This window comes from Hypanus sabinus (genome assembly GCF_030144855.1).
Source record: "Hypanus sabinus isolate sHypSab1 chromosome Y unlocalized genomic scaffold, sHypSab1.hap1 SUPER_Y_unloc_18, whole genome shotgun sequence".
NCBI lineage: Eukaryota > Metazoa > Chordata > Chondrichthyes > Myliobatiformes > Dasyatidae > Hypanus > Hypanus sabinus.
In genome coordinates this window covers 281,034-308,154 of record NW_026779019.1, presented here as the reverse complement: position 1 = coordinate 308,154, position 27,121 = coordinate 281,034, and the positions used below count along the sequence as shown (strand labels likewise).

Genomic DNA, 27,121 nt, shown 5'->3' with positions numbered 1-27,121 from the left:
CGAGGGAAAAGTAACTACGATATCTGCCACCCATTATCCTTTAAAATTGTTCCGATCTTTGAGCAACTGTAGCCTAATGCTTTTCCAATGACCGATGGCATTTCACATCTTTCTAATCACTTTATTATTTCCACCTTATTTTCAATTGTGATTATTTTCAGGAACAGAAACAGCAGCAGCCTCGGGCACTGGGTCTAGAGCTCCGCTGGATCCTAAATTCCACTGTACTGAGACAGGTTAAATAAGGGGCTTGAGCATCCACATTTTTTGCATCTGTGGGGGGTCCCAGAACCAATCCCCTGCGGATAAGGAGGGCCGACTGTAATTATCAAAATGACCAATGTCCCACCCACTTTGCAAGATGGTCGAAAGATGTAAGAAATTTACATTTGTTTTTCAGATGCTATATCAAGAATGCCCAAACTGTGGCTCAATTTCCTCTATAATTTGAATTATTGCATTTTAGAGTCATAAAGCTGATGTAACTAAATGTGCCTGTATTGTATATTTGAAGTTGAAATGATCAGTAAGGTTTTCAAATGAGAGAATACAGCAATTGTAATTTCTGGGAAAGTACTTTTGAACCTATGTGCATCTAAAGCCATACAATTCCACTCAGTGTATATTTGTAATCTAACTTCCTGCAAATGTACTTTTCACTGACGCTTCACAAGATTAGTTAAATCTAAATATCAGTTTACTTTAGTTTGCAGCTAATTTATAACAGTCCTCAATTAATTGAAATAGGGTAAAGAGAATCTTAATGTACAAGATAAAAAAAACGCTGTTTAGTATAATTTCTTTAGATTTGCTAGATATTGCGCATTAGATGTAGCATGGGCATTTATAGTACATGACATCAAATGGCAACCTGAAAACGATATGCTTAAGTTACAAATCTGTCAGCATTCGCAGGAAAAGGCAGGAGGTATACAGACAGTAAAGGGAAAAAGTTAAAGACACTATTCAATTCCACTATCTACAGGCATTAATCACTATTATCAGCAATACTGATGTTCATTGTAGTGACAATAGTTCATCCTAAATAGTTCAGTTAGGAAGGTTTTCTTTTCTCACTATTTCTAGTCAAGATTCCAAATTGGCGAATCTAGGGTGAGCAGTTTCAAGTTCCTGGGTATCAACATCTCTTGAGGAACTATTCTGGGATCAACATAATGATGCACATACAAAGAAGGCACAACAATTGCTATACTTCATCAGGAGTTTGAGAAGAGTGATGTGTCACTACAGACACTCACAAATTACTAAATTCACTACAGAAAAGGACCTTGGTGATTGTAGAGATGACTTACAGTGGATTGAAAAGCTTGACATTAAGAAAGAGGATGTGCTGGAGCTTTTGGAAAGCATCAAATTGGATAAGTCACCGAGACCAGATGAGATATACTTCAGGCTACTGTGGGAAGTGAGGGAGGAAATTTCTGAGCCTCAGGCAATGCTCTTTGCATCAACAATGGGGTCAGGAGAGATTCTGGAGGATTGGAGGGTTGCAAATGTTGTTCCTTTATTCAAGAAAAGGAGTAGAGATAGCCCAGGAAATTATAGACCAGTGAGTCTCACTTCAGTGGTTGCTAAGTTGATGGAGAAGATCCTGAGAGGCAGGAGTTAGGCATAATATGATTTGAAATAGTCATATGGAATAGATGGATATGGGTAAGCCTAGGAAATTTTGAAATATGTGCATATTCGGCAAATATTGTGGGTCAAAGGTTTTCTGTGTTTCAGGGATTCATCTTCGAACTTGGATGAGTATGGTGCAGTTGTTACTGATTTCATTAAAAGCTGTGTGGATGAGTGTGTGCGTACAGAGACTTACTGTACATTCCCAAACCAAAAGCACTGGATGAACCAGGGGTATGTCATCTGCTGAAGGCTAGATCTGTGCCACTGTGACATTCAAGTCTGGCAACCCAAGCCTGTACCAGAAAACCAGGTACGACTTGTGGACTGCTATTTCAAAAGCGAAGAGACAATTTCGAACAAAGTTGGAGACAATATCGGATGTGTGTGAACTCCGGCAGGGATTGCAAGACATTACTACCTACAAAGTGAAACCCAATAAATAGCATGAATGGCAGCGATGCTTCACTACCAGATGAACCCAACATCTTCTATGCCCGATTTGAAAGGAAGAATATAACTACAGCTGTGAAGATCCCTGCTGCACCTGCTTATTCTGTGATCTCCATCTCTGGGCCAATATTAGCCTATCTGTAAAAAGAGGGTGAACCCTCACAAGGCAGAAGGCCCTGTTGGAGTACCTGGAAAGGCTCTGAAAACCTGTGCCAACCAACTGGTGGGAGTTTTCAAGGACACTTTCAAACTCTCACTGCTATGGCAATAGTTCCCACTTGCTTCAAAAAGGCAACAATTATTCCAGTGCTAAAGAAGAATAATGTGAGCTGCCTTAATGACTATTACCTGGTAGCACTCACATCGGCAGTGTTGAAATGCTTTGAGAGGTTGGTTATGATTAGACTGAACTCCTGCCTCAGCAAGGACCTGGACCCATTGCAATTTGCCTATCGTCACAATAGGTCAACTACAGACACAAACTCAATGGCTCTCCACACGGCTTTAGGTCACCTGGACAACACAAACAACTACATCAGGATACTGTTCATCAACTATAGCTCAGCACTTAACAGCATCATTCCCACAATCCTGATTGACAAGTTGCAAGACCTGGGCAACTTCCTCTCCCTCTTCAACTGGATCCTCAACCTTCTAACCGGAAGTTGTGCAGATTGGTGATATCTCCTCCTTATTGACGACCAACACGTTGCACCTCAGGTATGAGCTTAGCCCACTGCTCTACTCCTCTATATACCCATGACTGTGTGGCTAGACATTGCTCAAATACCAACTATAAATTTACTGATGATACAACCATTCTGCTGACAATAGCATTTCAGGAATGACAAGAGGCATACAAGAGTGTGATATGCCACCTAGTGGAGCATTGGCATTCAACGTCAGTAAGACAAAAGAGCTGTTTGTAGACTTCAGGAAGAGTAAAATGAAGGAACACATACCAATCCTCATAGAGTTATCACCTGATCCCAACCTATCAATGTAGTTATAAAGAAGGCAAGACAGCCACTATACTTTTAGAGTTTAAAGAGATTTAGCACGTCAACAAACACTAAGAAACTTCTACAGATGTACCATGGAAAGCACCCTGACAGACTGCATCACTGTCTGGTATGGGGATGGGGGCTATTACACAAGACTGAAAGAAGCTGTAGAGGATAGTAAATTTAGTCAGTTCTATCTTGGGTACTAAGTACGCAGGACACCTTCAGGGAACGGTCTCTCAGAAAGGCAGCGTCCATTATTAAGAACCTCCAGCACCCAGGGCATTCCCTTCTTTCACTGTTACCTTCAGGTAGGAGATACCGAAGCCTGAAGGTACACACTCAGTGATTCTGGAACAGCTTCATCCCCTCTGTCATCCAATTCCTAAATAGACATTGAAGCCGTGAACACGCCCTCACTTTTTTAATATATATTACTTCTGTTTTTGTACAATTTTTAATCTATTCAGTAAATATATCCTGAAATTTATTGTTTTATTTCTTCTATATTATGAAATGCTTTGAACTGCTGCTGCTAAGTTAACAAATTTCACGTCACATGCCAGTGATAACAAACCTGATTCTGATTCTGCATCACTGAATAGTATGAAAGAGCCACTTCACAGGATTGGGGAAAAGCTGCTAAAAGTTGCAAACAGAGCCAGCTCCATCATAGGCACTAACTTCTCTAGCACTGAAGACACCATCAGAAGTTAATTATTCAAAAAGGCGTCATCCATCACTAATGACTCCCATCACTCAGGACATGTTTTCATTATTATGTATTTCAATGTAGTGCTGTCACAAAAAACAAATTTCATGACATCTACCACTGATATTGCTTAAAGTGCATTGCATTCTGGAGTTGGAATATAGCAAATACTAATTTCAACAGCAACCAGTCTTCAGATCAGAATGCAAATTGTAGATTGAGTTTAAAAGGCACTCAGAACAATGATGTTCTCAGAGCTGCAGACTGGGGTTGATTGCAAACCAGGATATACTCACAGACCTGACTGTGTTCATATGTATGAATGCAACTCAAACACACCAATCATTCAGTTTTGAGTGTTCAGAGTGCCTGAAGATCTAGTTGTTGTCTGAATCATATGAAATAGTAAGAATCTATTGTAACCATAGAATTGTCCCTCTGGTACCGCGCACTCGCGCGCACACATTCACACACACGTGCGCACACACACACACACACACACACACACTCGCACACACACACACACACGATTTTACAATTTCACACTATACAAAGTTGTAGCAATTGGTTTTGAGGTTACAATATTAATTTAATCCTCCTCTTGGTGTGGTATTAGTGGATTCAGAATTAGAATCAGGTTTAATATTGTTGTGATGAACAAAGTCAATAAAGAGACACTGAAGCTAGTGAAACAGCACCCTTTATTCAGCACAACAAGGAGGCCTTGAAAGAAGAGTCTCTTTGATTCATTACTTCGTAACATTTTTAAGCTAAAGATCAAAGATAACAGCAGGAATATTCCATACTTACAATAGATTCATACTGCTTAACTGATCATACCTTACCAAGACTGTGCAATTGTGGAGAAACCACTCATACTAAAGAGTTGACTGTATAGATTAATGTAGTCATTGCAAGAAATCAACTCAGAATGAAATTTCATCAACCACTGTTAGCTCAAATGCATCAAAACTCAAATATATTATTAGATGTGTTTAAGAGAATATATCAACGCATGAATAAAATTCAATGAACCACTACTACAACTTCATTGTTCTCTTCAAAAAAGTTACAACAAATATTTGATGTCACTCTCTAAAATACCGAATTGCTTTCAAATGAAATCAAAATAAAAATAGTGTCATATCAAAATTTTATAGATGGCGCATATTATTTAAGTCTGTTTGAATTTAAAACAAAGCAAAGAAATTATTTTCCTATACTGAATGCTTACCTTGAGCTTCTTCCCTCTATAGGGATTTTTCACGTTTTCTTGGACATCAAGAATCAATTCTGATAAAGTGCGAAACTTTCTCACCTAAACACAAAATTTTATTACTAAAAGTGAAAAAACTCCTAACAGCAGTACTTGAAGGCAAATTATAAATGGGGAGCAAAGAATCTGATAGCCTATAACTCCTAAAATTTCTGTAGATAAAAATGAGATCCTTCAGATGCTGGAAATGGAGTACATGCATACAGAAACAAGGAAAACTTACAGCACAATACAAGCCCTTCAGCCCACAATGCTGTGCCGAATATGTCCTTACTTTAGAAACCATAGCCCTCTGTTTTTCTAAGCTCCATGTACCTATCCAGGAGTCTCTTAAAAGACCCTATCATATCCACCTTCACCACCATCAATGGCAGCCCACTGCACACACTCACACCATTATCTGTGTAAAAAACCAATCCTTGACATCTCTTCTGTAACTACTTCCTAGCACCTTAAACCTGTGCCCTCTTGTGGCAACCACTTCAGCCCTGTGAAAAAGCCTCTGACTATCCACACGATCGCAAATGCCTTACACGATAAGGCATCACGATGTACCTTATCAAATGCCTTGCAGAAATCCATACACACTACATTTACTGATCAACCACCATCAATGTGCTTAGTCACATCCTCAAAAAATTCAAACAGACTCATAAGACTTGACTTGCTTTTGACAAAGCCATGCTGACTACTCCTAATCATATTATACCTCTCCAAATGTTCATAAATCCTGCCTCTCAGGATCTTCCCCATCAACTTACCAATCACTGAGGTAAGACTCACTGTTTACCAATCAATATTGGTGAAATTAAAATCTCCTATCACGACCCTTTTATTATTACACCTTTTCAGAATCTCCCTATCTGCTCCTCAATGCCCCTGTTACTATTAGGCGGCCTATAAAAAACACCCAGTAGTCATTGACCCCTTTCTGTTTCTGATCTCCACCCAGAGAGACCATAGACAGTCGCTCCATGACGTCCACCTTTTCTGCAGCGGTGACACTATCTCTGATCAACAATGCCACACCCCCACCTCTTTTGCCTCCCTCTCTGTCTTTTCTGAAACATCTAAAACCTGGCACTTGAAGTAACCATTCCTGTCCCTGAGCCATCCAAGTCTCTGTAATGGCCACCACATCATATCACCAAGTACTGATCCACGCTCTAAGCTTGTCTGCTTTGTTCACAACACTCCTTTCATTAAAACAGACACAACTCAAACCATCGGTCTGAGCAGGTCCCTTCTCTATCACTTGTCTATCCCCCCCCTCGCACTGTCTACAAGTTTTCTCTATTTGTGAGCCAACTGTCTCTTCCTCCATCACTTCAGTTCGGTTCCCAACCCCAGCAATTCTAGTTTAAACTCTCCCCAGTAGCCTTAGCAAACCTCCCCGCCAGGATATTGGTCTCCCTGGGATTTTTGTACAAGTCACACCTGCCCCAAAAGAGGTCCCAATGATCCAGAAATCTAAATCCCTGCCCCCTGCTCCAATCCCTCAGCCATGCATTTATCCTCCACCTCTCTCTATTCCTACTCTCACTGTCGCATGGCACAGGCAGTAATCCTGAGATTACTACCTTTATGGTCCTGTTTCACAACTTCCTTCCTAACTCCCTGTAGTCTGTTTTCAGGACCGCTCCCCTTTTCCTACCTATGTCATTGGTACCAATATGTACCACGACCTCTGGCTGTTCTCCCTCCCACTGCAGGATATCATGGATGCGATCCAAAACATCCCAGACCCTGGCACCTGGGAGGCAAACTACAATCCGAGTTTCTTTCCTGCATCCACAGAATCGCCTGTCTGACCCCTAACTATAGAGTCCCCTATCACTACTTCCTTCCTCTTCCCTTCCCTACCCTTCTGAGCCATAGGGCCAGACTCTGTGCCAGAGGCACAATCTAGGCAGGTAATGGCAAGTAATCAACAGTTTTGTTTCAGGGCAAGACCGGTATGGAACCCAGAAAAGGGAAAAAATACTAAGTTGGATGGTTGAAGGACCACAATTTGACAGGTGATAAATGAAAGCAGGTGAGGAAATGGATGAGTGAGTACATAGAAAAGTCAATGAAGTAAGAAGCAGAAAGATGATAGGTAAAAAAGATCAAAGATTGAAGAAGGAATACAGGATGAAAATATTCTTAATCTTTAACAAAGACTGTGATCTTGATTGGGACTTAAAATGGAGGCCGAAATAACAATTAATCAGTCCTCATGAAATGATTAAAATTCAAAGGCAACCTTTAACTTAAAACGTGTTCATGAAGTAATTAATCTAGGGTATTGTCTTATCAAACACAAACTCCTAAATGAAGAGGTCCTAAAATTGTGCTCTTTAAAAGTTATAGATATTCCTGCTCAAACTGAAATGATACTGCTAATATACCAAAAATTTATTTTATTATCAATAGTTCTCCCACTTCTTGGCCATCACTGACCATCTAAAACTTTCCATCATTTATCTTTGTTAAACAGGTATTACACACACACAGTGGTTTAAATAAAACAGCAGCAATAGACCCCACTATTTATTAGTAACTACTTAATATAGTAACTTAAACCTGATAAATCAAATGTTGGGGGGTATGAGTGTGTGTGTGTGTGTGTGTGTGTGTGTGTGTGTGTGTGTGTGTGTGTGTGTGTGTGTGTGTGTGTGTGTCCGTGTGTGTGAATGTGTGTCCGTGTGTTTGTGTGCGCGCGCGCGCGTGTGTGTGTGTGTGTGTGTGTGTGTGTGTGTGTGCGCGCGTGCATGTGTGTGTATGTGTGTGTGTGTGTCTGTGTGTGTGTGTGTGTGTGTGTGTGTGTGTGCGCGTGCGTGCGTGCGTGTGTGTGCGTGCGTGTGTGTATAAATATTATTCCCAAACTCGTTTAAGCTCAGGTGGCAAGAATTAAAGTCTTACGATGGTAATGTAAGGAAGTGGGGAGAGAGGTATTTGTAAGCCGAGGTAAAATCCACAATAGAAGGATGGATAAACAGGTGTTGGTGGTCTTCTGTGGTCAGACACCGAATCCACTCTCAAGTTAGCCAAACATACCTTATCACAAAGGCTATGGTCTTCGAGGGAAAACTACAACCCAGGCAAGAGTAAACGCACTAATAGCTTCCACAGAGCCAGTCCTTCTACACACCGTAATAGCTACCCATTGATTCTCCTGATTGATCCTCAACCCACCCTTGTGAACACTTGAAGGTTCCATCCAGTGACTCTTCTTCCATGGTTGATTCCAGTCTGTGTATCTTTGAGTCATCTGACCTTGCTTAAATAAACATGTCGCAAAGCATCTGTAAACATCAACTGTCCATCACGTAACAACACCTTTCTCACCATAGCAACCCAGGCAGGACTGTAGTCAGTCTCTCTCTCTGGCTTTTAAAGGCACAGTCCATGTCCGTCACACATGAGCATAGCCAGAATTCCATTCCCAAAAGTGTTGTAACTACAGTTATCCACATTAAATGGTATGTCATTCACTAACCTATTAAACACGCTCAATAAAATTTTATAAGTTTTACAAGTTTGTTTTATAAAGTGGAAGTTCTAAGCTGCAAGACATTCTTTAGTTGGAGAGGATCAAGAGTTGGAACCTAAGCCTATCATATTCATTACACAAAAATGGTACTATTCACTTCAAAAATTATGGCGCGCAGCTACTTTGATATTTAAAGCTGTGCCCTATTAGGTACAACAGCTAAATGTCGACACTTACCTCATGTGAGATCTCCGACCACTTCTGTTTACACATTTCTGCTGTATAATGTGAGAAGGTCACCTTATTCCAGTCCATGTGTGACTCGGTTGTTTTAAATTTCATCACATCATTGGTAGGAACCATGCTTCTCATGCTGTTCAATAGGCCCAGGAGATCCTCTTTTGGCCACTCTGTAAAGAAAAAGTGAATCAACCTCTACAGCTCATAAACAATAATTCAATTCTTCCCCACCATTTGAAATTAACTCCTTCCTCAAAAAAATTTTGATGTCTCTTAAATACAACAAACAAGAATCCAACAATAATAATTCACCAGTATTAAAACACATCGAGTTTTAGGTTTCAATTTAACTGGAATACCATAAAGGATGCCCTTTTTGTTGAAAGTACCACAGTGATAAGCAAAAACCCTTCAAGAAACATCAGTAAGATTGGACTGGTGGCTCAAGGCAAATGGCTTCCCCCAATATTGCAAGGAAATAAAGTTTGAAATTCTGAGCAGATTGAAAAATAACTGTAGATTCAAGAGTCATGAGAATTGCCTTTCTGCCCAGTCTCTGCCTATGCATGCAACTTAAGATATGGGTCAGCATTTCAAATTTTAAAAAATCAACAATCTTGTTTTTTGTTGCATTTACTAAAGACCACATCTAGACTGTCCACAAAAATTCAGATCCACTTATAGTTTGACTTCCGGTACTGAACTCCCTGGCTGTACCCAGGTCTATCATGCATGATGTGCCAGTAGCATTATACTGCTTACTGTTAAACCTGAGTTGTAAATGCACCTTATTATCCGTTAATATTAATATTACTTTATGTGTGTTAACTGTAGGTACCGTGTTGTGCACCTTGGTCTGGAGAAATGTCATTTCACTTGGTGGTGAATATTTGTACAGGTAAATAAGACCTTTAAGACCATAAGGTATAGGAGCCAGACACTGCTCCGCCATTCAATCATGTGCTGATCCAATTCTTCTGGTCATCCCCACTCCATTGCCTTCTCTCCATACCCTTTAATGCCCTGGGTAAACAAGAATCTATCTATCTCTGCCTTAAATGTATCTCCCACCATGGGAAATAACTTTTCCATATCTAATTTGTTCAGCCTTTTAACATTTGGAATGTTTCTATGAGACCCCCCCTCGTTCTCCTGAACTCCAGAGAATACAGTCCAAGAGCTGCCAGATGTTTTTCATCCGGTAACCCTTTCATTCCTGGAATCAGGTGCGGCTGGCCGCGGGTGGGGTAAGAGGACATGTTCAGGGCCAGAGGTCTCTGAGCTGGGGCTGCAGCAGTTGCAGTCTGGAGAGAGCGAGTGGCTGAGTGAGGAGTGCGACAAGCGCACACCTTGTAGGATCTATCAGCCGACAAAAGTTGTCTCAAGGGATGACTTTCACTAGATCGCAGTGAGGTAGCTGCTCTACTTATGAAACCCTGAGCCTGAATTAGGTCGTCTGTGAATATTTTAGCACTGAACATTCATTGTAGTAAACAGGTTTAGAGGCGGTGCTCCAGGCCAGTACCAACGGCACTTCCCACCTGCCACAAGAGGCCAACCAGTGATCCCTGGCGTGAGGTTATCACAGTGTTTGGGCGACTGATAACCTCGCATGGGTTATGACTGTGCGCGTAATGACCTCACGTGCATTCAAATTCAACAATGGGCGTGACTGAGAATGGGAAAAGGTGCAGCTGATTCTTATCATTTCATATCACCAAATGATATCATTTCCTCCTCATTTCCGGCCCCATGGTTGGGGACAACTTCAATACGGCTTAATTCGCACTTGCTAAATATTAAATTGGAGCTTTAAGCAACAACACACTCATCTATCCTGCTTCAGTTAATTTTCTGCCACATCACACTTCACCATTAACAAATATATTACTTTCTTCATGACAATCACTAACCTCAAAATGTAGGCTTAATAGGATTGATTATTTCCTATTCATACATTTTAATAAAAGATTAGCAAATGTCTATAGTAATGCACTTCCCTTTTCAACTAATTCAAACAATTAATTCCTCAAATTATGTCTTTAGCATTGGTAAGACCAATTTATGCATAATTGTTCAATCCCTTCATGCTCAAGGCTTTGACAAGTATTCAAATTGCCCTTAAATGAACTAACCTATAAAAAGTGTTTCCAGAGTGAAGCAAAGACTGTTATCAGCATTTCCATGCTTTGATCATTAACCAATCAAAACATTCAAAGTTTCAGAGGAGGGTATTTCACTCAGGTTAAACTGTCTGAGTGGAACAAAGCAGCAGTAGATTGCAGCAATGTAATTTGAGCTCTGACCAAACACCAATCCCTGTCTGGGATTGAGTAGCACAAACAAATTGAAAGAAGGCTGAGGAATGCAGTGGAGGAGGACATGGGTGGACATATCAGAATGGAATGGAAAGTGGAATTAAAGCAGGTGGCCACCAGGAGATCCTGCTTGTTCTGGTGGACGGATGCTCAGTGAAATGCTCTCCCAATTTACATCAGGTCTCACCGATAAACAAGAGGCCACACCAGCAGCATTGAACACAGTATATGACCTTAACAGATGACAGAGCTAAGGAGAAGCAAGGATTAAAAGACCTTAATGGGAGTTGTATATAGACCCCAAAACAGTAGTAAGGAGGTGGTCTACAAATTACAATGGAAGATAGAAAATGCATGCCAAGAGGACAATGTTGACAAAACCAGAAATTTAAATTAATTTTAACATGGTCTTGTACCAAATCAGCTGTTGCTTTAGGAGCTCCCCGCCACCACTGTGGAAGGCATCAAGAGGAATGTTAACAAGCAGAGGTGGCTGGGGATTCCCCAAGTTTTACTTCAGTAGGGTTTTACATAAGATGAGACCAGCTACAGTTGCTCTTGTCATTGGTGATAGAGGAGTTCAAGGTGGTTCAAAGTGTAGAGTTGTGTTAACATTGAGGGGCTCCCATGACAAGCTAATAAACCAAGCAGGATTCACAACAAGTTCGGGCCAAAAGTGGGCGGGCAACTCAGTCACAGACCAGGCAGTGAGCTTCCTGCAATTGAGGGACATTAATTGAGGGAGAGGGTGGGGGGGGGGGGAGAGGGAGAGGGGGAGAGAGAGAGAGAGAGGGAGAGGGAGAGGGGAGAGGGAGGGGGAGGGAGGGAGGGAGGGGGAGAGGGGGGGGAGAGAGAGAGAGAGAGAGAGAGAGAGAGAGAGAGAGAGAGAGAGAGAGAGAGAGAGAGAGAGAGAGAGAGAGAGAGAGAGAGAGAGAGAGAGAGAGAGAGAGAGAGAGAGAGAGAGTGTGTCAGAGTCTAAAAGCAGGCAGACACACACACAAACACAGACAGACCACACAGACACACACACCTCAGACAGACAGAATGACACACACACACACACACACACATATAGAGGTCTTCCATTTCTACTGGTCCTTTTCAACATCTCATGGGATTCCTGACACAATGCATTCCCTAAAAGCTGTGAATCCCACTCCACAGAAGATTGAAGATGCTCTTCGCTTCTTTTTGTATTCCAGACCTAACCAATTCCCCTCTACCACTATTCTCCTCCATCTAGAGCAAGGGTCGGCAACCCGCGGCTCCTGAGCTGCAAGCGGCTCTTACATCTCTGTGCTGCGGCTCCCTGTGGCTTTGGAAAATAAATGATGAGTATTTAATTAAAATGTATTTTATGTTAGTTTGTTAGTTTTTGAAATGTAATTCTAAATTTGAAGATTATGGTGATCTTGTACAATCTAAATAAAACGTTGTGGCGACCCATTTCCTGGCACATCCGAACCGGCTCACAATTAGCCAGCGTTCCGGCTAAGGGAGATAGCCTACGGGGGTTTGTGAGTACGTGTCTTTTGGAGCATCCGCACCCACGGGGACGGGTTGAGGGAGGCTTAAAAGCAAGGCTGTTTAGTTCGAATAAAGTTATCTTTGACTGCAGTTTACCGACTCCGTGTCATTATTTTAGCGCTGTGTGTAGCATACCACGTGTTTTTTATCGCTATTAATATACGTCACCACTGCCAATGCCTGACACCCGCCAGTGCGCGATTTCTTTTAATTTTTTGATCCACAGTAGGCTAACTATGGAGTAACCTTCAACCCAACATCTTTTTTTCGGAGTTCAAAATGTTTTTGTTGCATGCAGAAATGTAATTTCATTTTCTCTGCAGGAGTTCATCGATTTCATAAATGCAACACATTATAGTTTGTTTATACATAGCATAAAGGCAAAAAAAACGTTGTATGTAGTGTTATTTCATTTTAAATGTCAAACGGGTTTTGTGGCTCCCAGTGTTTTCTTGCCTGTGGGAAACGGGTCCATATGGCTCTTTCAGTGGTAAAGGTTGCTGACCCCTGGTCTAGCGGAATTAGTTCTTACCCTCAATAATTTCTCCTTTGGCCCCTCCCACTTCCTCCAAACCGAGGGTGTACCGAGAGTGTGGGTACCTGTATGGGTCCCAGTTATGCCTGCCTTTTTGTTGGCTTTGTGGAACAGTCCATGTTCCAAGCCTATACACATATCTATCCCACTCTTCTCCTTCGCTACATCGACGACTGCATTGGTGCTGCCTCCTGCTCGCATGCTGAGCTCGTTGACTTCATTAACTTTGCCTCCAACTTTCACCCTGCACTCAAGTTTACCCGGTTCATTTTCGACACCTCCCTCCACTTTCCTGATCTTTCTGTCTCCATCTCTGGGGACGGCTTATCTACTGATATCTACTATAAGCCTACAGACTCTCACAGCTACCCGGACTAATCCTCTTCCCACACTGTCTCTTGCAAAAATGCTAACCCCTTCTCACAATTCCTCTGTCTCCGCTACATCTGCTCTCAGGATGAGGCCTTTCATTCCAGGACGAAGGAGATGTCTTCCTTTTTTAAACAAAGGGGCTTCCCTTCTTCCACCATCAACTCTGCTCTCAAACGCATCTCTCCCATTTCCCGCACATCTGCCCTCACCCCATCCACCCATAACCCCACTAGGGATAGGGTTCCCCTTGTCCTCACCTACCACCCCACCAGCCTCCAGGTCCAATGTATAATTCTACATAACTTCTGCCACCTCCAACGGGATCCCACTACCAAGCACATCTTTCCCTCCACCCCCCCTTCTGATTTCCGCAGGGATCGCTCCCTATGCGACTCCCTTGTCCACTAGTCCCCTCCCCCCCCCATCCCTTCCCACTGATCTCCCTCCTGGCACTTAATTGTAAACGGAACAAGTGCTACATCTGCCTTTACACATCCTCCCTCACCACCATTCAGGGCCCCAGACAGTCCTTCCAGGTGAGGCGACACTTCATCTGTGAGTCGGCTGGTGTGGTATACTGTGTCTGGAGTTCCCGGTGTGGCCTTTTATATATTGGTGAGACCCGACGCAGACTGGGAGACCATTTTGCTGAACACCTGTGCTCTGTCCGCCAGAGAAAGCAGGATCTCCCAGTGGCCACACATTTTAATTCCACATCCCATTCCCGTTCTGATATGTCTATCCATGGCCTCCTCTACTGTCAAAATGAATCCAAACTCAGGCTGGAGGAACAACACCTTATATACCAGCTGGGTAGCCTCCAACCTGATGGCATGAACATTGACTTCTCTAATTTCCGTTAATGCCCCTCCTCCCCTTCTTACCCCATCCCTGACATATTTAGTTGTTTGCCTGATCTCCATCTCCCTCTGGTGCTCCCCCCCCTTTCTTTCTCCCGAGGCCTCCCGTCCCATGATCTTTTCCATTCTCCAGCTCTGTATCACTTTCACCAATCACCTTTCCAGCTTTCAACTTCATACCAGATATACCTGTTCTGACTTACTTAGTAAGAGAACTTCCGATTTTTTTCGATCTCGATCCACGATAACCCATGCACATCCTCCCGTATACTTTAAATCATCTCTAGATTACTTATAATACCTAATACAATGTAAATGTTATGTAAATAGTTGTTATCCTGCATTGTTTAGGGAATAATGACAAAAAAAGTCTACATGCTCGAACAACAAGTACTGGAAGAGCACTTCCGGGTTTTCTCAATTCGCGGTTGGTTGACCTCGCGCATGCAGAACTTGCAGATAAGGAGGGCCGACTGTATTTGTAAATATGGAACTTTTGTGTTTAGCAAATAAATATCAAGCCCTATATCAGGCCAGCAGACCTTTCCACTGAAAGCGTCTCCGTGTGATGTCTGCTGTACCTTGTTTTATCGAACAAAGAAGCTGTTTTGTATCTACCAGTAACTCTCTCTCTGGTGATTTCATTCTCACAACAACAGTCAGAAAGACTAAAATGCTAATTGTGGACTTCAGGAAATGTAAGATGAAGGAACATCTTACATTACTCATACAATACACATAGAGATCAGAAGTGGAGAGAGTGAGCAGTTTCAAGTTCTTGGGTGTCAAGATCTCTAACCTGGTCCCAACGTATCGATGTAGTTATAAAGAAGGCAAGACAGTGACTATACTTCATTAAGAGTTTGAAGAGATTTGGCATGTCAACAAATACACTCAAAAATTTCTATAAATGTACCATGGAGAGCATTCTGACAGGCTGGTATGGGGAGGTGGGGTGCTACTGCACAGGACTGAAAGAAGCTACAGAGGTTTTTGAATTTAATCAGCTCCATCTTGGGTACTAGTCTACCAAGTACTCAAGACATCTTCAGGAAATGGTGTCTCAGAAAGGCAGCGTCCATTATTAAGGACCTCCAGCACCCAGGGCATGCCCTTTTTTCACTGTTACCATCAGGTAGGAGGTACAGAAGCCTGAAGGCACACACTCAGCAATTCACAAACAACTTCTTCCGATTCCTAAATGGACACTGAACCCTTGGACACTACCTCACTTTTTAAAAATATACAATACTGCTGTTTTTGCACAAATATTTTTCTATTTATGATGTGTATATGTAATTGATTTACTTGTATATTTTTTTCTTCTTCTATATTATGTATTGTATTGAATTGCTACTGCTAAGTTAACAAATTTCATGTCACATGCCAGTGATAGTAAACCTGACTCTGATTCTAAAAAAAACAGAATCTGCCATCTCTAGTGAGCTACGCACAAACTACTTAAAACATCAAATGACGGCTTCATATTCAGTCGTATCTGATCACATTCAGATTTCCACATTACAGTGATAAAATGTAAAACCATCAGACATAGAAGCAGAATTAAGCCATCTCATCCATTGAGTCTGCTTCACCATTCAATCATGGCTGATACTTTTTTCCTCCTCAACAACCCCAGTTCCCGGCCTTCTTTCCTGAATCCATGTTCCATAAAGAACCTATCAATCTCTGCCTTAAATACACCCAACAACCTGAGATCCACAGCTGCATGTGGCAACAAATTCCACAAATTCATCAGCCTTTGGCTAAAGAAATTTCTCTGCATTTCTGTTTCAAATGGGCGCTCTATGCTGAGGCTGCACTCTTTTGTCCTAAACTCTCCCAACATGGAAAGCAAGCTTTCCAGAACTAATCTGTCTAGGCCGGGGGTCGGCAACCTGCGGCTCCCGAGCCATTTGTGGCTCTTTCACCTCTGTGCTGCGGCTCCCTGTTGCTTTGGGAAATAATTGGTCAGTATTTAATTAAAATGTATTTTATGTTAGTTTGTTAGCTTTTGAAATGTAATTCTAAATTTGAAGATTATGGTGATCTTGTACAATCTAAGTGTGGCCTCACATTTCCTCACAATTAGCCAGCATTCCGGCTAAGGGAGATAGCCTACGGGGGTTTGTGAGTACGCGTCTTTTGCAGCATCTGCGTCCATGGGGGCTGGGTTGAGGGAGGCTTAAAAGCAAGGCTGTTTAGTTCGAATAAAGTTACCTTTGACTGCAGTCTTTATTTTAGCGCTGCGTGTAGCGCTACACCGCTACAACGTGTTTTTTATCGCTATTAATATACATCACCACTGCCAATGCCTGACACCCGCCAGTGCGCGCTTTCTTTTAATTCTTCGATCCAAGGTAGGCTACCTATGTAGTAACCTTCAACCCAACGTCTTTTTTTCGGAGTTCAAAATGTTTTTGTTGCATGCAGAAATGTAATTTCGTTTTCTCTGCAGGAGTTCATCAATTTCAAAAATGCAACACATTATAGTTTGTTTATACATAGCATAAAGGCAAAAAAACCCCGTTGTATGCAATGTTATTTCATTTTGTGGCTCCCAGTGTTTTCTTTTCTGTGGGAAATGGGTCCATATTGGCTCTTTTAGTGGTAAACGTTGCCGACCCCTGGTCTAGGCCTTTCATCAATCATTCAAAAGATTTCAATGAGATACCCCCCTCATCCTTCTGAATTCCTTTGAGTGCAGTCCCACAGCCATCAAACGTTCCTCATATGATAACCCTTTCATACCTGGAATCATCCTTACGAACCTCCTCTGGACCCTCTCCAATGCCAGGTCATCTTTTCTAAGACGAGGGGCTCAAAAATGTTCACAATACTGCAGGTGAGGCCTCATTGGTGCCTTATAAAGCTTCAGCATCACATCCTTGCTCCTGTACTCTAGACCTCTTGAAATGAATGCTAACATGGCATTTGCCTTCCTCACCACTGACTCAACCTGCAAGTTAACCTTCAGGGTATTCTGCACAAGGGCTCCAAAGACCCTCTGCATCTTGGATTCATGGACTTCCTGCCCATTTAGAAAATAGTCCTCACATTTATTTCTACTATCAAAATGCATGACCATGCATTTTCCAACATTGTATTTCATTTGCCCTTTTTTCCCATTCTCCTAATCTGTCTAAGTCCTTCTGCATTCTACCTGTTTCCTCAACACTACCTGCCCCTCCACCAATCTTTGTTTCATCTGCAAACTTGGCAACAAAGTCATCTATTCCATCATCTAAATAATTTATATACAGCATAAAAGTAAGCGGTCCCAACACTGACCCCTGCTGAACACCACTAGTCACTGGCAGCCAACCAGGAAAGGATCCTTTTGTCCCACTCGCTGCCTCCAACCGATAAGCCAATGCTCTAACCATATTAATAATTTTCCTGCACTCAACATGGTAAGCAGCTTCTTACATGGCACCTTGTCAAAGGCATTCTGTAAGGCCATATATACAACATTCACGGCATCCCCTTTATCTATCCTATGTGTAACCTCCTCAAAGAATTCCAACAGGTTTGTCAGGCAGGAATTTCCCTAAAGGAAACCATGCTGACTGTGTAATATTTTGTCCTGTGTCACCAAATACTCCATCAACTCATACTTAACAATTGACTCTAACATCTTCCCAACCACTGAGGTCAGGCTAACTGGTCTATAACTTCCTTTCTGCTGCCTTCCTTCCTTCTAAAGAGTACAGTGACATTTGTAATTTTCCAGTCCTCTGGCACCATGACAGAGTCTAATGATTTTTGAAAGATCATTTCTAAAGCCACCACAATCTGTAACACTACCTCTTTCAGAACCCTAGGATACAGTTAATCTGGACCAGGTGACTTATATACCTTTAGATCTTTTAGCTTTTTGAGTACATTGTCTCCTGTAAAAGCAACAGTACCCAATTGTCTTCCTTCACACAGTGTTGTCTGTTAGTGTCTTCCACAGTGCTTACATAATTCGTCTTTTCCCTTCTAATAATTTTTTTAGTTGCTCCCTGTAAGTTTTTAAAAACATTCCAATCCTCTATCTTGCCACTAATGTTTGCTTTGACTTCCTGTCAGCCACGGTTGTACGTTTTACCATTTGTGTATTTCTTCACTTGTGGAATACATATGTCCTGCACCTCCCTCATTTTCCCAGAAACGCACACCATTGCTGCTCTGTTGACACCTCTGCTAGCATCTCCTTCCAATTTACTTTGGCCAACTCCTCTCTCAAACCACTGTAATTTCCTTTACTCCTCTGAAATACTGCTACATCAGACTTTACTTTCTCCCTATCAAATTTCAAGTTGAACTCAATCATATTGTGTTCACCAGTTCCAAAGGGTCCCTTTACCTTAAGCTTCCTAATTGCTTCCTGTCCATTACATAACGGTATAGTTCATCCCTTAGTCGGCTCAATGATAAACTGCTCGAAAAAGCCATCTTCTATGTATTCAACAAACTCACTCTCTTGAGATCCATTACCAGCCTGATTTTCCCAATTGACCTGCATGTTGAAATCTATTAAAATCATAAAATCTATTAAAATCATTAAAACCATATTAAAATCCCAATGAGGATTGGAGATAGTTAGGTCCTCAGAGATCTTGACAACTGTGCTTTATTAAGAGTTTGAAACTGCTCACTGTCTCCACTTCTGATCCCTCTATGAGGATTGGTATGTGTTCCTTCATCTTACCCTTCTGAAGTCCACAATCAGCTCTTTCGTCTTACTGATGTTGAATGCCAGGTTGTTGCTGTGGCACCACTGAACTAGTTGGCATATCTCACTCCTGTACGCCTCCTCATCATCACCTGAGATTCTACCAACAATGGTTGTATCATCAGCAAATTTATAGATGGTATTTGATCTACGTGTAGCCACACAATCATGAGTATACAGACAGCAGAGCAGTGGGCTAAGCACACACCCGAGGTGCACCAGTGTTGATCGTCAGCAAGGAGGATATGTTATCACCAGTCCACACGGATTGTGGACTTCCGGTTAGGAAGTCGAGGATGCATTTGCAGAGGGAGATTCAGAGGCCCTGGTTCTGTAACTTTTCAATCAGGACTGTGGGAATGATAGTATTAAATGCTGAACTGTAGTTGAGCAGCATCCTGACATAGGTGTTTGTGTTGTCCAGGTGGTCTAAAGCCATGTGGACAGTCATTGAGAGTACATCTGCTATCAATTATGATTGTATCTATCATAACAAGGGAAATTCAATGCTTGAAACAAATCTTACTTTTAAGGTGTGATAAACATATCCCTCCCAACATCTAACCGTCAAAATGTAATCCGGGTTTAATTTTCTTCTCTTGATGTTCTACTAAAGTATTTTCTGTTTGATGTGTATTTAATGAAGAATACTAACAAGGGTCGAATATGACTATTGTTTTTCAAAGTACATTATTTATTTTATAACTTGTTAACTGGTCAAAATTAAAATCTGGTATATAAGAAAGTAAGAATTTATTTAAAAAGTTAATTTGCAAGAATTATTTCTGCACTTTGCTAATTAAAGACTTAAATAAATCTCACGTTCACGAAATCTGAACGGAAATTTCTGTAGTCTGAAGTCAGCCTGCAACATCAGCCCTATGGAACTCACCTTTAGTATCGCTTATTTCAGTATTTCCAGTCATGGCCGTCTCTCCGTTCATTCTGCTCGACAGAAACACGCGACTCGTCGAGTCCACAATCACCTAAGTAGAAGCGAGTGATTAAGCCATAGCATAGCTGCAAGTCATTTCTACCCCTGCGCATCCTATGCAAGCCAGTCTAGTCAAACCAACTGTGCTTACATAATAACCTCCTACCTTTATTATTTCTCCCGTACAGTCTAAGCGTGTGCAACAGTCGCTCTGAAGAAAACCTCCCAGTCACAGCTTGTCCAAAGCAGGAGCAGCGCTGCACGAAGCGGACGAAAGAGAATGGAAACTGGCTGTTTCTGAATGCGCTCCAAGTCTGGTGGAGGACGAGAGCGCGCATCTCTGGCTGGCAGCGGCATCAACTTCTCGCTGAGGCGTGGTAGGGGAGTTCGAATTTAGGAAACGAAGACGAAAGACATGGGCGAGAAGCATCTCCCTCGGTCTTGCTTTCACCCGCCCCAGCCCAGCTCTCCGCCATTTTTATCCGATTGTGCACAGCCGCCCTCGGCTTCCTTCTGCAAACTTCCAAACCAACTGATTATCCACCCCACACAGTGCACCAAACACCAGACAAGCCCTCCAAGTTGATCTCCGCCCGGTTCTCTGTTCCGCTACTATCCCCATGTTGAATCGGCCCGTCGCATGGCCCTCTCGTTGTCCCAGTGATGGCGTCCCAGTTCCGGTTGCACTTCGCAGCCGCACACGGCCATGTTTACAGTTAGCTGCAGTGTGTCGAAAAACGGTTCATAATTTGTATTTATTTGTTAAATAATATAAATAAAATATCTACAATTTAATAATTAAAATATATCGGGAAACTACACGGAGTCGCTTTTAGACTACTAATCGTCTCCGCTTCCACACCGGCCAATTATGGCAGAATAAGAGCCCTTATGGGCGAAGGATTTGGTCCGCCATGTGAGCGCTGCTACCAAAGGGAAAACGCGGCATAAACCCGCAATAAGCATGAAATCAAACCCATTTAAGCGTTCGTCACGGACTAGGAGGGCCGAGATGGCCTGTTTCCGTGCTGTGATTGTTATATGGTTATATAGTTATATGGTTATAATTTGAAAAAAAATGAAAGGATAGGAAATAAATGAAAATTATAAATAATCCGAGAGAACCGAGCAAGGATGCGAGGTGATTAGACGATCACTTAGAACGCCGGCTCTGCAAATAAAATTACAATAAAACGAGCAAAAGGGTGGACCCGAACACTCACCCAGTCCGGAAGCTTCGCGACTTTGCTCGAAGAGAGAGACGCTGTTCAATACCAGCCAAGCAGCGACAGCAGCTTAAGACAAAAGGGGCCGGAACCGAAGGAATGAACCGAGAACGATCCCCTGCACTGGCGCCGCTACTCGAGCCAACCAGCTTCTGAAGCTGTCAACAAGAGGCGGCTCTCGGCAAAATCTCATGTCGAAGCCCGCTTGTACTTTCTTTTGAAGCAGAGCACACACCCGGCTTTTTTTCTGGATTGCTAATTTACTTTTCTAAAATGCACCTAACAGAATTTTTTAACTACCTTACCTTCGTCTTGCAAAAATAGGAGAGCCGGGACTCAACCTTCGCCAGATCTACAACGCTGGCGTGTACCCCTTCTAGTCCCGGTTGAGAGCCGGCATGCTTCGCGATATTTCCGACGTCTCCAATCCCCTTTTTCCTATCAGTTCCTTCCTTTCCTTTAGCGAGCCCGCTGTATTCGGCTGCTGTGAAGGATGTTATTGATTTTTTTAAAGAAAAGCAACAAAATATTTTCTATACAGATGTAAAATTCCGAAGGGAACTTTGTAATTGTTGCGAAATGTTAAAATAACGAGAGGCCATACTCTTCCCTCAGCTGCGCGCAGAGTGCTAGCTGCTTCCGAATAGCTAGTGCAGGATAGTTAGCAATAGCTGTTATATATTCTCATACAATAGAGCCGCAGCTTTCGTCGTTACATTTTTATTTAATTTGCAACTCCACCTTATTGTTCAGCACGTCATTCCCTGTCGGCCAATGGAGATGAAAAATTACTTTAAAAATTAATCAATTTATATAACATGGGGCGGAAATTTTGAAAGGGGCAATCAATGCGTAGTTTGATAGCTCCGGAATTAGCAACAGGGATTTCTAAATTGAAAGTCCAGTTTTATCGGTAGTTAACAAGGCAATGGTAACTCCACAATGAAGTCCCTAGGCTTGTTACTATGCACATTCTAGCTAGAATGAGAAACTCCAGCTGGAAAGGGTTGTGATGATGCACGATTCAATGTGAGATGGACTTTGAGAAGACAAGATAAGTAATAAGAAATGTTTCGAGCTTTCCAAACGATTAGTGGAGTTGAGTTCTTTTCATGTTACGTCTTCAGTGCTGACAATCATGTTCTTTGTAACTACATCACTGTAATAAGATCTGTTGCAAAAGTGGATAGAGAGCATGAGTAGACCAAGGAAAACATGAACCAGTCGGGTTTTGTGAAAAGCGAAGCATCCAAGAAGTTATAGATCAAACCATGGTGCCTACAAACTACAAGGGAAAATACTATCTTAGATCTAGTCCTGTGCAATGAGACAAGTAAGGTGAAGAATCTTGTAGTCGGGGATCCTCTTGGAAAGGGTGATCATAGTAAGACTGAATTTTGCATACTGATATAGGATGAAACTGTTAGATCTAAAACTAGTGTATTATGTTCGAACAAGGGAGACTACAACGGGATGAGGGAGGAGTTGGCTAATGTGGATTGAGAACAAAGGCTATTTGGGAGGACAGTTAAGGAACAGTGGAATCTATTTCACAGGAAAAGATTTTTCTCAGTGCTCAACAAAAGTATATTCCAGTCAAAACCAAGGACAGTAAGTGTGGGGAGAGCCAGCCTTGGATAACTAAGTAAATGAAAGGTAGTATCAAATTAAATGCTCATGTGTACAAAGTCGCAGAGTAATGGGAGACAGGAGGTTTGGCAAAACATTACAAAGAAACAGAGAACAACTAAACAAGAAATAAGGAAAAGGAGTATGAAAGTAAATTAACACAGAATATAAAAACAGATAGTGAAAGTTTTTATAAATATATAAAGCAGAAAAGGGTGGCTAAACACCAGGAAATCTGCAGGTGCTGGAAATTCAAGCAACACACACAAAATGCTGGTGGAACACAGCAGACCAGGCAGCATCTACAGGGAGACGCGCTGTTAAAGTTTCGGGCCGAGACCCTTCGTCAGGACTAACCAAAAGGAGAGATGGTAAGAGATTTGTAAGTAGTGGGGGGAGGGGGAAATGTGAAATGATAGGAGAAGACTGGAGGGAGTGGGATGAAGCTAAGAGCTGGAAAGGTGATTGGCGAAAGTGATACAGAGCTGGAGAAGGGAAAGGATCATGGGATGGGAGGCCTCGGGAGAAAGAAAGGGGGAGGGGAGCACCAGAGGGAGATGGAGAGTGATGGGCAGAGAGAGAAAAAACAAACAACTAAATATGTCAGGGATGGGGTAAGAAAGGGAGGAGGGGCATTAATGGAAGTTAGAGAAGTCAATGTTCATGCCATCAGGTTGGAAGCTACCCAGCCGGTATATAAGGTGTTGTTCCTCCAACCTGAGTTTGGCTTCATCTTGACAGTAGAGGAGGCCATGGATAGACACATCAGAATGGGAATGGGATGTGGAATTAAAATATGTGGCCACTGGGAGATCCTGCTTTCTCTGGCGGACAGAGCGTAGGTGTTCAGCGAAACAGTCTCCCAGTCTGCATTGGGTCTCATCAATATATAAAAGGCCACACCGGGAGCACCGGACACAGTATACCACACCAGCCGACTCACAGGTGAAGTGTCGCCTCACCTGGAAGGACTGTCTGGGGCCCTGAATGGTGGTGAGGGAGGAAGTGTAAGGGCAGGTGTAGCACTTGTTCCAATTACAAGGATAAGTGCCAGGAGGGAGATCGGTGGGAAGGGATGGGGGGGGATGAGTGGACAAGGGAGTTGCGTAGGGAGTGATCCTGTGAAAATCAGAAGGGGGGAGGGAAAAATGTGTTTGGTAGTGGGATCCTGTTGGAGGTGGCGGAAGTTACAGAGAATTATACATTGGACCTGGAGGCTGGTGGGGTGGTAGGTGAGGACAAGGGGAACCCTATCCCGAGTGAGGTGACGGGTGGATGGGATGAGTGCAAATGTGCAGGAAATGGGAGAGATGCATTTGAGAGCAGAGTTGATGGTGGATGAAGGGAAGCCCATTTGTTTAAAAAAGGAAGACATCTCCTTCATCCTGGAATGAAAAGCCTCATCCTGAGAGCAGATGCGTCAGAGACGGAGGAATTATGAGAAGGGGATAGCATTTTTGCAAGAGTCAGGGTGGGAAGAGGAATAGTCCAGGTAGCTGTGAGAGTCTGTAGGCTTATAGTAGATATCAGTAGATAAACCGTCTCCAGAGATGGAGACAGAAAGATCAAGAAAGGGGAGGGAGGTGTCGGAAATGGACCAGGTAAATTTGAGGGCAGGGTGAAAGTTGGAGGCAAAGTTAATGAAATCAACGAGCTCAGTCTGAGGACTGTCTCAGAGAGTTGAAGGTCGGAGGGATTGGTAAAGACCCGGCACGGATGAGAGATGGGATCAGAGGGGGGAGGGAGGCTGGTAGTGTCAGTGGAGAGGGAAGGGTCGGGGTGAGAGGAAGATGGAGCCTCTGAGGGCCCAGGAGCTGACGATGGGATCTGAGGGAGAGGGGATTGCAGAGTGGTGGTGGGGGAAGGGGAGACGGGAGTCACATTCGCAGCGTATATTTGCCTTGGTTACATTTTTCTTTCTCCCGAGGCCTCCCGTCCCATGATCCTTTCCCTTCTCCAGCTCTGTATCACTTTCGCCAATCAACTTTCCAGCTCTTAGCTTCACCCCACCCCCTCCGGTCTTCTCCTATCATTTCACATTTCCCCCTCCCCCCACTACTTTCAAATCTCTTACTATCTTTCCTTTCAGTTAGTCCTGATGAAGGGTCTCGGCCTGAAATGTCAACAGCGCTTCTCCCTCTAGATGCTGCCTGGCCTGCTGTGTTACACCAGCATTTTGTGTGTGTTGTTTATATTGTATTTAAGATGGCATTTTAGAACAGCTCTTGGTTGAGCCCCCTAGGAGATCAGTAATTCTGGATTGGTTGTTGAGCAATGAACTGGAATTGATTAGCTCTAAGGTAAAAGTCCCCTTAGTGGCAAGTGATCATCTTGAGTCTGAGAGGGAGAAGCTAAAGTCAGATGTATCAGTATTGCAGTGGAGTAAGGAGAACTACAGAGGCACAAGAGGGGAGCTGACCAAAGCTTAATGGAAAGAGATATTAGCTGTGATGACAGCAGAGCAGCAATTGCTGGAGTTTCTGGGAGCAATTCCAGTATTTAAACGGTATTTAAAAGGCAGGATGACACAACTGTGAACTAAGAAGTGACAATCTGCGGTTGCTGGAAGTCCAAAGCAATACACACAAAATGCTAAGGAACTCAGCAGGCTAAGCAGCACTTATAGAAAAGAGTACAGCTGATGTTTCAGGCTGAGACCCTTCAGAAGGGCACAACTGAGGCTAGCAAGAGAAATCAAAACTGACATAAAAGTCAAAAGGAAGATGTAGAGCAAAAATTTAGAGCTTGTTAACTGCTGAAAAGCCAGCTGACAAAATGTTCAGGAAAAAAGTAGGCACTCTCCAACAGCATTTAAACCCCAAGCCATTGGTCATTACTGAAAGATTTAAATTTCACAAATGGAATCAAAGCAAAAATGAAAACATTTCTGAATATCGTGCTGAATTCCACAAATTATCAGAACATTGTCAATTTGGCGCGGGTCTATCTGATGCATTGTGCAATAGGTTAGTGTGTGGCATGCACTGTGAAACCACTGAGAAGGGCTCCTGTATGAAAAAGATCTTACTTTCGACAAGGCGCTAAACATCTCAATATCAATAGAAACAGACTCATGAGGTGCTTCAGAGATACAACAAAAATCAGCAGGAAAAGGACAAAATACAGAGAAACAAGAAACCCCAGAAAGGAAAATTCAACAAGGCACACAAAATGAAAGAAAGCAGTTCTGATGAAAACGACTCGGACTCAGTGAACTGTTCTGTCTGCCAAGAGACAGATGATCGAAGAGTAATATGGATCATTCCACAATTGGCCAGCGTGAGACTGAAAATGGAGTTGGACACTGGCTCAACTTAAACAGTGATCTCTGTACACGATTACAAATGACTGTTTTCTCACATACCTCTGAAACGAACTAAACTACTGCTAAAGACTTACTCAAGATAGAGAATGCATCCCAAAGGTAAAATTAAAGTGATAGTGACCCACGGAGCCAAAACACAGCAGCTGAACCTTTATGTACTGAAAAATGGAGGATAACCATTGCTGGGAATGAATGGTTCAGGAAAATTCAGTTGTATTGGCACACCATCAAAGCACTAAATGTGTCAGCAAAGAAGGGCAGCAAGGTTACACCTGAGAGACTGCCACATGGGTAGGTCATGGCAGCTGAGATCAGCCCCGTGGTTTGTTCATCCTGCAGTATGTGGGAAATCAGGGATACTTCCAGTGTCCCTGACGACTATGTGTGCAGGAAGTGTGTCCAACTGCAGCTTCTGGCAGACCGTATTGAGCATCTGGAGCTGCGATTGGATTCATACTGGAGCATCCGCGATGCTGAGAAAGTCGTGAATAGCACGTTCAGTGAGTTGGCCACACCGTAGGTAAAGGCTACATAGGCAGAAAGGGAAGGGGTGGCCACTAGACAGCGTAGTAGTAGGCAGGTGGTGCAGGAGTCCCCTGAGGTCATCTCCCTCCTAAACAGATATACTGTTTTGGATACTGTTGGGGGAGATCTCTCATCAGGGGAAGGCAGCAGCAGCCGAGTTCATTGCACCATGGGTGGCTCTGTGGCACAGGAGGGAAGGAAAAGGAGTGGGAGAGCTATAGTGATAGGGGATTCGATTATAAGGGGAATAGATAGGCGTTTCTGCAGCCGCAAACGAGACTCCAGGATGGTATGTTGCCTCCCTGGTGCAAGGGTCAAGTATGTCTCTGAGCGGCTGCAGGACATTCTG

The 27,121-nt window shown here is 42.8% G+C and overlaps 1 protein-coding gene across 6 annotated transcripts in view; it reads right to left on the bottom strand.

Annotated features, from left to right (window-relative positions):
* The window catches only part of LOC132386019 (nucleolar transcription factor 1-like), a 101,188-nt gene extending 79,336 nt beyond the window's left edge, over positions 1–21,852 (bottom strand). The window contains exons 1-4 of one of the 6 annotated variants that reach the window (XM_059958292.1): positions 21,599–21,852; positions 20,026–20,119; positions 8,799–8,971; positions 5,045–5,128 (exon numbers count right to left, since the gene is read on the bottom strand). In XM_059958292.1, the coding sequence (XP_059814275.1) occupies positions 5,045–5,128; positions 8,799–8,971; positions 20,026–20,077 (309 nt within the window). In that variant the 5' untranslated portion in view covers positions 20,078–20,119; positions 21,599–21,852. Of the gene's footprint in view, positions 1–5,044; positions 5,129–8,798; positions 8,972–20,025; positions 20,120–21,290; positions 21,329–21,593 lie in introns of those variants that run through there. The other 5 variants (XM_059958290.1, XM_059958287.1, XM_059958289.1 and 2 more) reach the window with 5 other exon arrangements.
* Positions 21,853–27,121: the final 5,269 nt, after the last annotated feature.